The following is a 13,472-nucleotide window of genomic DNA, read 5'->3' as shown; positions in this document are numbered from 1 at the left end:
TATCAGCAGGCGTCACCTAATTATAATATACTTACCATTGTCACCACTCGTTGCATTACAGAACTTCCCTGTACACTATGTTCTTGGTGACGAATCGGCCGCTGTCATCGGCGTACATGCCGACTCTCACGGACTGTGCGTTTCTCACCCTCGAAAACGCTACGTACAGTTGCCCGTGCGTGAACACAGGCGACGTCAGTAACAAACCTACACGGTCGAACGTCTGACCCTGCGACTTGTTGATGGTCATGGCGAACGACAATCTCACCGGGAATAGAAGGCGCCGCAGTAAGATGGGCAGGTCGTCCTCACCGCTGGACGTGAGCGGTATCTTGGGCACGACGATGTCGTCGTCCTGTACTTCACCGCCCAAAATCCTAGCCTTGAAATTGTGACGCCGCAGTTCGGTGACCACCAACCTCGTACCGTTGCACAGTCGTCTCCTCGGATCGAGATTTCTGAGCAACATCACGATGCACCCCACCTTCAACGTCAGCCGGTACGGCGGCAGGCCGTCCGGTTCCAAGCTGTTGAGGAACTCCGTGGGAAAATTGGCCACTTCGTCGGGATCGTCCGCCATCATGGTGTCGACGGCGGTGTAGCTCATCTGAGCACCGTCGACGCGCTCCAGCACGTCCCTGTTGACACCTCTACAGTCTTCGTTTGTGGGACACACAACGATTCTCCGAGCGAATTCGTCGACGTTGGTCAACGACATTTGCTGCGGGTACACGAAATCGATCAAATCATCAACGTCGCATACCATTTGCCGCGGGTTTTGTATGGTGTTCGGAACGCCGTCGACCGCGGGCAGTCGGCCGTTGCCGAGTTCAAGCAACCAAGTCGCAAAGTCCGCGTCGTGGTCCGCGCGCATGTTCTGGACCAGATTGAAGCGCTCCATGACGCGCCAAAGACCGTTTTCCTTGATCGATGACATGACGATCTCGGCTCTCGTCCCTCTCCGGACCACGGGTAATATCTGCCTGAAGTCGCCGGCGAACAGCATGGTTTTACCGCCGAACGGTAATTCCGATGCCATGACGTCCCTGAGCAGGCGGTCCACCACCGTCAGTTGCAGTCCCGGCGACATTGGGGCTTCGTCCCAGACGATGAGCGCCGCGTTGCGTATCTTCTGCGCTCGCTCGGACTGCATGGTGACGCTGGACGTCGAGTCTTCGGTCAGCGTGCCGAAAGGCAGTCCGAACGTCGAGTTTACGGTCATGCCGCCGTCCATGAGCGACGCGGCGATACCTGTGAACGCCACGCACAACACCTCCCGCTGCGGAGGTCGGTGCCGAAGCGCCCATATCAGGCATCCGTACAGCGTCGTTTTTCCGGTACCCTCGGGTCCGTCGACGAAGAAAGTTTTCGCCACCTCGCGTTGGTCGTCGACGGCCGCCATCACGCGTTCGTACACCGTTCGCTGTTCGGCGTTTAAGGCGTCTACTTGTGGGGCCCACCGTGCCACCGTGTCTATTGCCCGGAACAGCGCGTCGTCCTGCAGTGGTTCCAGTAGACGGGGGTCGGCGAGGGGCAGACTGTAGTCGCCCGGCGATTTCCGGTGTACACGAAGTAGATCCTCGATGGCCGCCAGACACGCGGCCCTCGCGCGGTCGACGTCTTGGAGACGGCGGTTGAAGTCCTCCATCATGTTTGCTTCGTTCGCCTCATACAACGCCAGCGGGTTTGAGGGCTCGCAGAACACCAGTATATTGACGAACAGATACCACAGCTGCCGCGGTGTGTCCAACGTCGCCGATTCCGTCTAGCAATCCCGCCACGCTCGGTCGTCTTCCAATAATCCGAGTGCAACGGCAGCCGCCGTGAATGTTTCGTGAACGACCCCGTCCACCGTCCTTATGTCTTGAAAGGACTTCGGGCCTCTTCGGTTCAGAAGTAGCAATCTCAGGTGGAAACGGTCCCGGTCCAGTGGGTTTACTATGTACATCCGAGCCAGCGTTACCAGGTGTACGCTAATTATCGTATTTTTACGATTATTATTGTCACTGTACGATGTACGATACTAAATCAACTATCGTACAAGAAAATACGATAATTTAATGTGTTTACGAAAAAAATAAAAATTCTATTTATTTTCTAAGCAAATTATTACAACTCGGACACCATGGTTTTATCTACCACCAGGAATACGAATGTTTAGTTAACAAAATAAATAGTGGTAACATCACAGATAACATAGGTATCTGTTATCATGATTTATCTTATCTGTGATAATATTCTATTATTTATAATATTAATCAAAAATCTTTACGTTTCTAAATTTGTATTACACTTACAGGTTATTTCTGTATTCTGTAGTTATTTATAAATATATTGTTTTTAATTATATTATCAATAATCATGGATATGGTATATTGTACTCCAACACTACACTGGCATATTGTTCACTCGTTCTGTAGTCTGTCGACACTTGTCTGTTATACCTTGTATGAACGTTATAATATAACGAACAGAACGAACTTATTTACGTTAATACATATTTTTTTATTTCGTCGATTTTACGAAAAATTCAAATGGAAAGATTTGTGTTAAAAACGTCACGGGTAAGTTTATCTTAGTAACGACATTAATATTATGTTGGTTTCTAAATTTTAATATGGCTTTATACTTTTATAATAATATTGTATAAAACTATAAAGCTTTTTAAAAAAAATGGTAGCATTAAACTATCAAATACTTATTAAATTGAACTGTTTTAATTTTTGTCAATAACTATTTTATAGAATGATGTTTTGAATGAAAGTGTTGAAGAAGTTGAATGTGAGGAAACTGTGTCTGGTCGGACCACACCAACATATAAAAGAAAAAGAAGAGGAGAACTCAGTAAAGAAGAACGGCCTAAACATCGAGAACAAAAATACCGCCCTGAATGGGAATCTATGCCATCATATAAGGATTGGTTGAGAAAAGTTGAAGGTGATGATATGAAAGCAAAATGTATTAAATGTAACAAAATATTCGTTTCTGAATTGGTAGTTATTAAAAATCATGCTCTTGGTAGGAAACACATTGTAGGTGTTTTGAAAAATATTTTTGATGATTCTGAAATTTGTCAAAAAATCCAGCTTAAAAGAACAATAACTACAAACATCATAAAAAATGTCATTTCACCATTTGCAAAACAAATTTTAGCAGCTAAACTTAAATTAAACAAATTTTCTGTGATGATTAATGAGTCGACCGATATTGGGTGTGAGTCAACAATGTGTGTTATTGTCAGGTTTCATGATGCTGAGGAACAAAAAATTGTAAGTAGATTTTGGTCCTTGATTCAAGTTTATGACAAGAAAAATATAGATAAGGTGAATGAAGGTGCCACTGCTAATAACTTGTTTAATTCTTGTATACAAACATTTGAAGAATATAAAATTCTTTTTACTAATATTATTGAATTTGGGTCAGATGGCTGCAATTCAATGTTTGGAGTTCGTAACTCAGTAGCTTCCAGAATGCAAAATGTTTTCCCTGAAATCTTTTTAATGAAATGTATTTGCCATAGCCTACATTTAGTTAGTAGCGAAGCTTGCAAAGAATTGCCTAAACGATGTGAAGATTTAGCAAGACAAATTCATTCATATTTCAGTCAAAGTTCTAAACGTCAGTCACAATTCCATCAATTTCAAGTTTTTCTTAACCTACAAGAACACAAAATACTGCATCCGTCAGCTACTAGGTGGTTATCAATGTCTTCGGTAGTTAGTAGAATCATTGAACAATGGGACGCTTTGAAGTTATACTTCAATGATCAATGGTTCTGCGAAAAACTTCTTTCAAGTAAAACAATATTTGACCAACTTAACGACCCTTTCACGAAAGCCTTCTATTTATTCTTGGAATGGGCGTTACCAAAATTTGTTTTATTAAATAAATATTTCCAATCTGATAAAGTTGTGCTTGATGTTTTGCACGAAAAAATGGTAGTGACCTACAAAGACATTTTATTAACTTTTATGAAGAGAGAATATATAATGACTACGTCACTTCCAGATATTGACCCCAATGATCAGACCAAATATTTAAGATCAAATGAAATGTATCTGGGTATAAAATTAACAAACTTTTTGTCGGGTGATTTGATTACCCAGAGGCAAGATTTGCTTAAATATTTTTTTGATAAATGTCAAAGTTTTCTTAGAACAAGTTGTTTACAGTTAAAAAAACGTTACAATTTTGATGATCCAATTTTGTCTTTATTAAGTTGTTTAAGTCCAAAGATCGCTCTATCTTCTATTAAGCGACAAACTTGGCCATCACTATTAACTCTTATGAATAAAGTACCTCGCATAATTGATAAAACTAATATAAATTTAATGCAAACTATTGACGATCAATGGCGTACTTTACCACTAAATATTTCAGAAAATTTAAATGAAGATATGGACACTGGTACATTTTGGAACAATATGTATGTTTCGAATGAATTTGAAAATTCATGTTTCAAAGAATTGGCCAAGTTTGCATTGACTGTACTTTCACTTCCACACTCAAACACAGAGTGTGAAAGACTGTTCAGTAAAATAAACAGAACAAAAACCAAGTCCAGAAATCGTATGATAACTGAAACGGTTTCAGCTACATTAATGGCTTGTGAATGTGTAAAAAACATGAAATTCAGTTCTAACCGGCATAAAAATGAGTATAATTGTGTTACATTTAGACCTCCAAAAGAAATGATAAACTTGATGACTACTACTAACTTGTATCCAATAAAAGAGAATCAAAGTGATGAAGATAATGATAATCAATATGATCAAAACTTATTTTATTCAAAGTAACTATTTTTATATTATCATATTCATATTTAAAATCCACATAAATTGAAGTCTAATTTATTGATGGAAAAGTAATATTTTGTTATTTGAAACTAAAAATATATGTACCTGTTTTGTTTAAGTTTTTTATTTTATTTTATTTTTAAATTAAAGGTATTTTAAGTTGTAATTTATTGTTTTAAAATTACATTGTTTGTTTAAAGTTACTATTATTCATAATATCATTTATATAACCTATTTATTAATTTTTAATTTATAATAAGTATATAAATTTAAAAAAATGTGTAACTTTTTTATTCCGTTGTTATTTTTGTAATAATGATATTTCAAATTATAATTTATCAATTGTTTTAAAATATAACGGTATTTTATCATAATAAATTACTATTTATAATAAAATATGCATATATTCTTATTATGTGTATAATTATTTATTATATTTTTTAAAAACTATGTTTAATTGAAGTCGTTAAGACTTAAGATGTATAGTATTTATATTAGAGCAACATTTTAGTTAAATTTTTGAAGATACGATAATTTATTGAACAATACGATAATTTTGAAGGCCGTATACGATAATATCATTTTAGAAACCTGGCAACACTGATCCGAGCCAACGTAACGTTTGCCATCCGAATACGCCGCGGCAACCTGACGCGGTACGCAGCGGCCACCAGTACAAAGTACAGGTACCGCAGCGACCAGTCTACACTTTTCGTCAACCGCCACTACGGGCTACAGCGCGACAACGCCAACTCCCCCACCACGCCACAAAGGCACAAGGTGGGACGGGAAGGCGAGTCGCGTAGAACGAGTACCGGCCGTCGTAGACCTACTACTAGCAACATAACCCACGTCGTGAGCACAGCCACACGACCACAACCAGAGAGATATATATTTTCATATAGCCCGCCGTCATTTTGTTCTTTTTTTTTTGATATATTTCTTTGCTACATATATTTATATATCTACGTATACCCGGTACGGGGTAAAATAAACCCAACCGTCGACACCCGAAATTGTGTTTGTTTTTTTTTTACGCTCGAGTGTGCCACCCAATATACCACACCAACGACCGGCTCTCCGCGGACCACCTACCACCACCGTCGTAGCCGCGTCAAATTGGCTCCCCGCAGAGGAATCATCGCCTCAAGACAGCGTAAAGGTAAGAGTTTTTTCACGCTGACACATACCTCGGTAGATTGCTTATATTAAGTTAATATTAAGACTTTTAGCCAGGAGTGTGTTTGCCGGTTAGCTAGGATTCCCAGTGAACATTACGTAAGAATTATTTCTAGCACGTAACAGGGAATCCCGCGCAGCCGTGCATAACCTTGATACGGATTGGGAAGTAGTTATATAACAACCGCCACCCCTCCGCAACGCCTACCTTTCGTCCCGCGACATTACCGTCGATAACAGCACAGCGCGCATGCCAAAACCGGTTTCAGCCGCTGCAGCCGTCAACTGCCGCCGCCGAGTACGTCGACCCAGTTCTGCTATTCTGGGAACGCAACGGCGGCACCGTCAACAGCTGACCTACTAACGTAATCGCTGATAAACTTCCGTAAACAGCGCACAAAATTTACGTCAAAAAAAAAAAAAGTCTCTAAACCACGTACACACACCAAACACAAGCTACCTCACCGACCAACTGCTTAACGACAGCATTTGTAATTAAATCATACATAATGACTGGTAAAACGTTACAACAGTTATCGTCGGCGGAGCTGCGTAGCGAGTGCTCGGCCCGCGGACTCAGTGTGTCCGGGTCGAAGTCGGATGTGTATGTCAGGCTAGAGGAGCACCTTAGGGAAAGCGGACTAGTTCCCGAGAACGTGAGGTTCGAACCAGTGCAGCCCCCAATCACAGGATTAGGGGACGGTACTGGACAACAACCACACGTTCGATCAACGCTGTTAAGCACGGACGTCAGTCAGATTTTCGGACCATCGGCTAGAGGTATCTCGACAAGCCATACGGCAAGTCAAGGACCAACGGACGATCGGCCAGAGGACTGCGACAACCAGCTGACCATGCAACAGGGCCAGTCCGCACACCCATTCAATACCGACACTTTCAAAACCGCAGCGGAACAACTGCAAAAGTTAAAACTGGCGTTGCCACAAACGAACGACAAAACGTCGTTCGAGGCACGCCTAATGGCGCTCGAGGCAAGCATGACGCGGTTCTTTACGGAATCGCGCACGACCGCCACGCAGCAGCCACACGACTTTGCAGTCCCGCGGTACACCAACCACCCGTCACCCGTACACATAACAACTCGTACACACGATAGTTACCAGTCGGGTAGGTCGTATGAGCGCAACGAAGGCGGCGCTCAGCCGAGCGCCAGCCACACTGCCGCCTCGAACAACCGACCGTTCTTCACGCGCGACGGTCAACACGACTATACGGGTCACACCACACACACGTCACAACACGCGTCATATGAAGCACGCGTACAGGAACGTTCGGTACTAATACCGTACGAGGACTTGCGTACAGCAAGAGCCTCGTTACCCGAGTTCACAGGAACTAGGGCCGAGGACCCCGTACGGTTTATAGACAATACCGAGTCGATTTTGACGCAAGCGCGTATACACCCATCGGGTTGGTGCAGGGCGGTCGAGCCGCAATTAAAAGGAACGGCGAGTACATGGTACAATTCTATCAGGGCACTCGACCTATCCTGGACAGAATTTAGGGAGGAATTTTATGAAAATTTCAATGACGCCGAAATTCAGTCTCGATTGCGCGCCGACATCGTGTCAACACGTCAAACGCCCAGACAGTCGTTAACGGAATTTGTGCTGATTAAAAACCAGCTGGCGCGCCGCGTAAATACCGGCCTATCCGAATCGGAGTTGGTAGGTATTATCGCCGGACTAACGCGTGACACTTTCCGTACACACATACGTCTACACCGGCCATTGACGTTCAGCGAGCTGCGACGCATCGCAGGCGTCTTGGACCCGGTAACGGACAACACCAACCCGCCCCCACAACAATGGGCCCCTAAAACTAAGAAAGGGGTGGAAACCCCACAAACAGCCCCCCCGGTCAAAAAAAAATTTTTTACGAAAGCAACTGATAATACACCACCGGGGCCGTGCAGATATTGTGGGGAACTCCATTGGAACAGTAAGTGTCCAAACAGACCGACCACGTCGGGAAACGGCGGGGGAGTCGACGAGGACTAGTCCCCCTCATCGACTCATCACCACCCCCCCACTCATCACCACCCACTATCGGTAGTACACACGGAAAAAATAAGCGTAATCGAAAAGCGCGTAGTTCGGTAATTCAACACACAGAACAACCAACTACGAACATTTTTTCCGTCCAATCACCACTCGGCACCCGTTCACAGACCCCCAACCTACACCACCCCACCATTGAACACACTCACCTCACCGGTGACACGTGTGTTCAACAACAACCGGCTCATGGGGTAGCCACAGGTGTAGGGACAAAGGCAACAGAGACACGGGTGTTCACCCGCACGGGTGACGGGGACACAAGCACACACACCGCGCTTATCCCCGCATTAGGTCAGTCTGCGCACGTAAGGCAACAGGCGAGCAACGAGGCAACCGATGTTGACAGTATGGTCATGGCGGTTAACACCACCGACCAGACAGTCTCCATCGCGGTTCAGAACCAGTTGTCCCGCTCGACCAATTGCAATACGACTAATAACGGTACGCGAACATGCCAAGACAAAATTCCGACCCCCGCGGTCGAACTCGAATTTCCGTCAGGCTTCGTAACAGCCCTATTAGATTCGCAGGCACAAAAATCATACGTAAACCCGACAGTAGCCCGTAAATACGGCAAAACACCCACCCACGGACCAACAAACACAGTCCGGATGGCGGACGGTCGCACTGCAACAACCAGTGGCACCTCCACATTCGAAGCTAGGATAGGTACACTCGATATAAAATTCGAAGCGACCATCCTAGACAATTTGTATTGCGACGCGTTACTAGGACACGACTTTCTTGTTAACAACGAAGTCTCTTGGGATTACGCCGCGTGCACAATTCACATGGGTAAGCAAATTCGTACGTCGACATGTTGGAAAGGGAAATCTCAACCACCCGCCACTCGTCCCGACCTGTCACAATTAGAATTTGGAAACGACCCCGAAACACGCGCGAAACTAACCAAGATTTTAAATAAATACGCGGTAGTATTCAGCGAAAAAGTAGGACGTACCAAATTAATTGAACACGAAATTCTGCTAAAAGACCCGTCCCCAATCGCGCTCAAACCATACCCATATCCGCAGCAGAAACAAACTGCTATCGACGATATGGTACGCGATATGGAACTCCAGGGGCTCGTAGAACCAAGCACCTCACCATGGGCCGCACCAGTAGTAATGGCAAAGAAAAAAGACGGAACTTTTCGTCTCTGTGTCGACTACAGGAGGCTTAACGACGTTACGGAATCCGACGCGTACCCTATGCCAGATCTCAACAAAATGATTAGGCAAATGCGGGGCGCGAAAATATTCAGCATTTTTGACCTTAAGTCGGGGTACTGGCAAGTGCCGCTACACGAAAATGCACGAAAATATACGGCATTCCGAACACGTAGAGGTCTATATCAGTTCAGAGTCCTCCCCTTCGGTCTAAAGAATAGTCCAATGACTTTCGTGAGACTCATGAACGAGGTCATGAGGGGGGTACCAGGATGATTTCGTACAAGTTTACCTGGATGATATTGTAGTATTTTCAAGGGACGAGTACGAACACCAGGCCCACTTAGACAAGGTTCTCGAGCGGCTCAAGAGGTTTGGACTAACGTGCAACACAAAAAAATGTAAAATCGGTCTACGCGAAATTTCATTTTTAGGGCACATCGTAGACTCGGAGGGCATACAAAAACAACCGGAAAAATTGGTATGCATTGACAATTTTCCGGTTCCCAAAAAGGTTAGGGACGTACGTAAATTTTTGGGCGTGTGCAACTGGTACAACCAGTTCGTAGATAATTACGCGGATACCATAGCACCACTCACTAATTTATTAAAACAGGGAGTACGGTGGAAATGGACAGAGGTAGAACAACGCGCGTTCGAAACAATAAAAAACGCGCTAGTCACATCACCAAAATTGTCGCCACCCGATTATAGCAAACCGTTTTGTCTGCAAACAGATGCAAGCGAAATAGGAGCCGGTGCGGTACTTTTCCAACGTGGTGACAGACCGGAGGAAAGACGCATAGTGTCCTACGCAAGCAAAAAGTTTAGCGAAACGCAAACAAGGTACGCCGCGGTCGAACGCGAGTGCCTAGCGATAATCTGGGCGACAGACAAATTCCGTCCATACCTAGAAACCCGACGTTTCGAACTCCTAACCGACAACTCGGCACTGACATGGTTACACAGGGCTAAAGACAAAAATTCAAAATTAACACGTTGGTCACTACAACTAGCTAATTTAGATTTTAGTACGGTACACGTCCCGGGAATACAAAACGAAGCACCAGATTTGTTATCTCGTGACCCGGCACCGGGCACACCTGTAGACGAAGATCGACTTGAGGAAAAATTGGTAGGGGCGCCCACAGCGCCGACAACCAGTGTTGACCTCGAATCTGACCGAATATTTTCAATGTTCGATAACCACGTTAGTGACGACACACCACTCACCGCGACGACTCTCGAAAAATGGCAGTCCGAAGACGCCACAATCCGCGAAGTAGTCGCCGGTCACAGGTGGGACGGGCCAGCGCGGAACACTAGGAGCACAAAATCGGGAACAAACGCATACGTTTTTTCCGAAGGTCTCTTACGCGTAAACGTAGGCACCCACACACCCGTCGTGATACCAAAAACCAAAGCACAACATGCAATTTGGAGGTGTCACGATCACGTCTTATCCAACCACCCGGGCTGGAAAGAGACGTACCGGGCGGTTCGACAACGGTACTATTGGAAAGGTAAAAAAAACGACGTCAGGTTATATGTCGGTGCGTGCCACGTATGTGCGTGCACGAAACCACTAAACTCACGTCCAAACGACCCAATGCAACCAAGAACCCCCCGTGAACCATGGGAAGTTATCAGTGTCGATCTCATGGGCCCATACCCACGTTCTGGTAAGGGAAAATCGTACATACTGGTAGCAACCGACTGTTTTAGTAGGTGGACCGAGGCTTACCCCTTAGGAACAGCAACCTCTAAAACAATAATCGAAACGTTAGAACGCGAGTTCTTTTCGCGTTTCGGTTACCCCCGCGTGTGTCTCAGTGATAACGGCCCACAGTTTGTGTCAAACGAAATGATGAACGCGCTAGAACGCTGGGGGGCACAGGGTTGGACGACCCCAATCTACCACCCGAGGGCCAACCCAGTCGAACGCCGTAATCAAGATTTAAAAAAAGGGTTACGCGCACAACTAGTAACGGGCAAACATAAATCTTGGGACACGAAACTACCCTCAATCCTATTTTCGATACGGAACAGGTGCAACGAACAGACATGCTACCCACCCGCGGTCCTTGTCCTCGGCAGAGAGTGCAAGAGACCCGAGACTGGGCGCTGTCTAAAGCGGCGCCGGTACACATCAAAAAAATACAGGAAGAGAGGGTAGAGCGGGAGAAACGTATTTTAGGCAAAAAGGTAGTGGTAAAACCAAGCACGAACACCGGCACACCGGTGAAGTTCGGCAAGGGCGACGTAGTCTACTACAAAGCACACCACTTATCTAAGGCACACAAAGATTTTCACGCCGGTTTCGCACCAAAGTGGTGGGGACCGGTAAGACTGGCGAAACAGGTCGGGAAAGGAGTCTTCCAAACCGACCAACAACCACCGCGGAAAATACATGTGTCATGCTTAAAACGGGCACCGATAGGCCAACATTAAATAAACAATTGTCTGTAATAATAATCATTTACAGACAACATGACCGGCCAACAGCAGGAGAAGTGGCAGCAGGTTGCCGAGCTAATCCAACGGCTGGGGCTGGTATCCGGTGGCCAGGATGAGCCACGAATAGCCGCCCAGGTCGCGAGGATGACTACCCGCCAACTCCTGCAGGACCCAGTGCGGGCGGCCATCTACAACCGGGGCTGGGCGGACCGTACGACGGACATTCAGCGGAGGTTGCGGCCACACCGACCACCATCAACGTCAACACCCGGCAGCCGCACACCGTCCTTGACAAGGCCACCACCCCCAGCAACGACACCTGCCCCCGTAACACCTGCGGAGCCGGCACCGGTACCCAGGCCAACGGGGGTACTCCCCGGCCCAACGGGAAGGGTGAGGACGGAGGCGCAGCAGGCAAGGAACCGCCGGAAATTCCAACAGCTGAAGGAGAAGAGGAAGGCCAGGGAAAGCGAGGCAAGCCAACAACGTCGGCTTGCCAAGCAACCCGCGCCAACCTCAGAACCGGAAGCAGCCGGCACGCCTCCGACCAACCCTACACCGATGGAGGTTGACAAACCGGCCTCCAAGGACGGCAAGTCCGAGGAGCCGGGACAACCCACCAGCCAGGAGTCGCCAGACCAATCGGAGTCCACGGTAGAAATTACCGAGACAGATTGGCTGGTGGCGTTCGAGGGGATGCCAGATTTGGACGAGCACCACTCGTACTACACTCCGGTAGGGTCCCCAAAACACCTTCAATAACACTCACAGGCGCGGGCAAGTCTACCTCAAGCGAAAGCCAGAGGTAGTACAAGCCACCCCGTCCTGATATGACACACGGACACCGGTACAAGTGTACCCCGTGTGACGGTTTGGCGGGGGAGTATGACGCGGTACGCAGCGGCCACCAGTACAAAGTACAGGTACCGCAGCGACCAGTCTACACTTTTCGTCAACCGCCACTACGGGCTACAGCGCGACAACGCCAACTCCCCCACCACGCCACAAAGGCACAAGGTGGGACGGGAAGGCGAGTCGCGTAGAACGAGTACCGGCCGTCGTAGACCTACTACTAGCAACATAACCCACGTCGTGAGCACAGCCACACGACCACAACCAGAGAGATATATATTTTCATATAGCCCGCCGTCATTTTGTTCTTTTTTTTTTGATATATTTCTTTGCTACATATATTTATATATCTACGTATACCCGGTACGGGGTAAAATAAACCCAACCGTCGACACCCGAAATTGTGTTTGTTTTTTTTTTACGCTCGAGTGTGCCACCCAATATACCACACCAACGACCGGCTCTCCGCGGACCACCTACCACCACCGTCGTAGCCGCGTCAAACCATTAAAGATAACTAACAATGGCTCTATAGATGATACCGTCTGGTGTTGTGATTGGTATTATTATTATTATATAATTCAAGTAAATGTAATTTTTTTTTGGTTCTGTAGACACAAAGCATTGCATTACAATGTGCATATGACGAAGAATCCCTACAACCGTTGAACGATATATTATGATGTTTTGATAAATAAATGTCGTGAAATCAAATTGTTAATGTCAACTCGAGTAGCTAAATATAATCATAGTGGACGTCTAGTGAATGTTATGAATTAATTTATATAATTATACAATTTAATCTATAATTTACAGAGTTGGTATTAGTATATTAGGTGATCAAGGTGATAACAGTGTACAATCGGTGTATTTAATTCGATTTATATTCGAATTACACATAAAATATTCAAAATTTAAATTATTATTATTATTATTAT

At 45.7% G+C, this 13,472-nt stretch overlaps 2 protein-coding genes across 2 annotated transcripts; one reads left to right on the top strand and one right to left on the bottom strand.

Annotated features, from left to right (window-relative positions):
- Positions 1-55: 55 nt before the first annotated feature.
- LOC132932905 (ATP-dependent DNA helicase pif1-like) lies at positions 56-1,651 on the bottom strand. The gene has a single exon (XM_060999252.1). It carries the CDS (start codon positions 1,649-1,651, stop codon positions 56-58), a length of 1,596 nt encoding a protein of 531 aa, XP_060855235.1.
- Positions 1,652-5,868: 4,217 nt separating this feature from the next.
- Positions 5,869-12,444, top strand: LOC132932904 (proteoglycan 4-like). Its single transcript, XM_060999251.1, has 2 exons — positions 5,869-5,958; positions 11,711-12,444. Exon 2 carries the CDS (start codon positions 11,716-11,718, stop codon positions 12,442-12,444), a length of 729 nt encoding a protein of 242 aa, XP_060855234.1. The 5' UTR covers positions 5,869-5,958; positions 11,711-11,715.
- Positions 12,445-13,472: the final 1,028 nt, after the last annotated feature.

The sequence above is a fragment of the Metopolophium dirhodum genome, chromosome 1 (assembly GCF_019925205.1).
Source record: "Metopolophium dirhodum isolate CAU chromosome 1, ASM1992520v1, whole genome shotgun sequence".
In the NCBI taxonomy this organism is placed as follows: domain Eukaryota; kingdom Metazoa; phylum Arthropoda; class Insecta; order Hemiptera; family Aphididae; genus Metopolophium; species Metopolophium dirhodum.
This window is presented reverse-complemented; position numbering and strand designations above follow the sequence as displayed.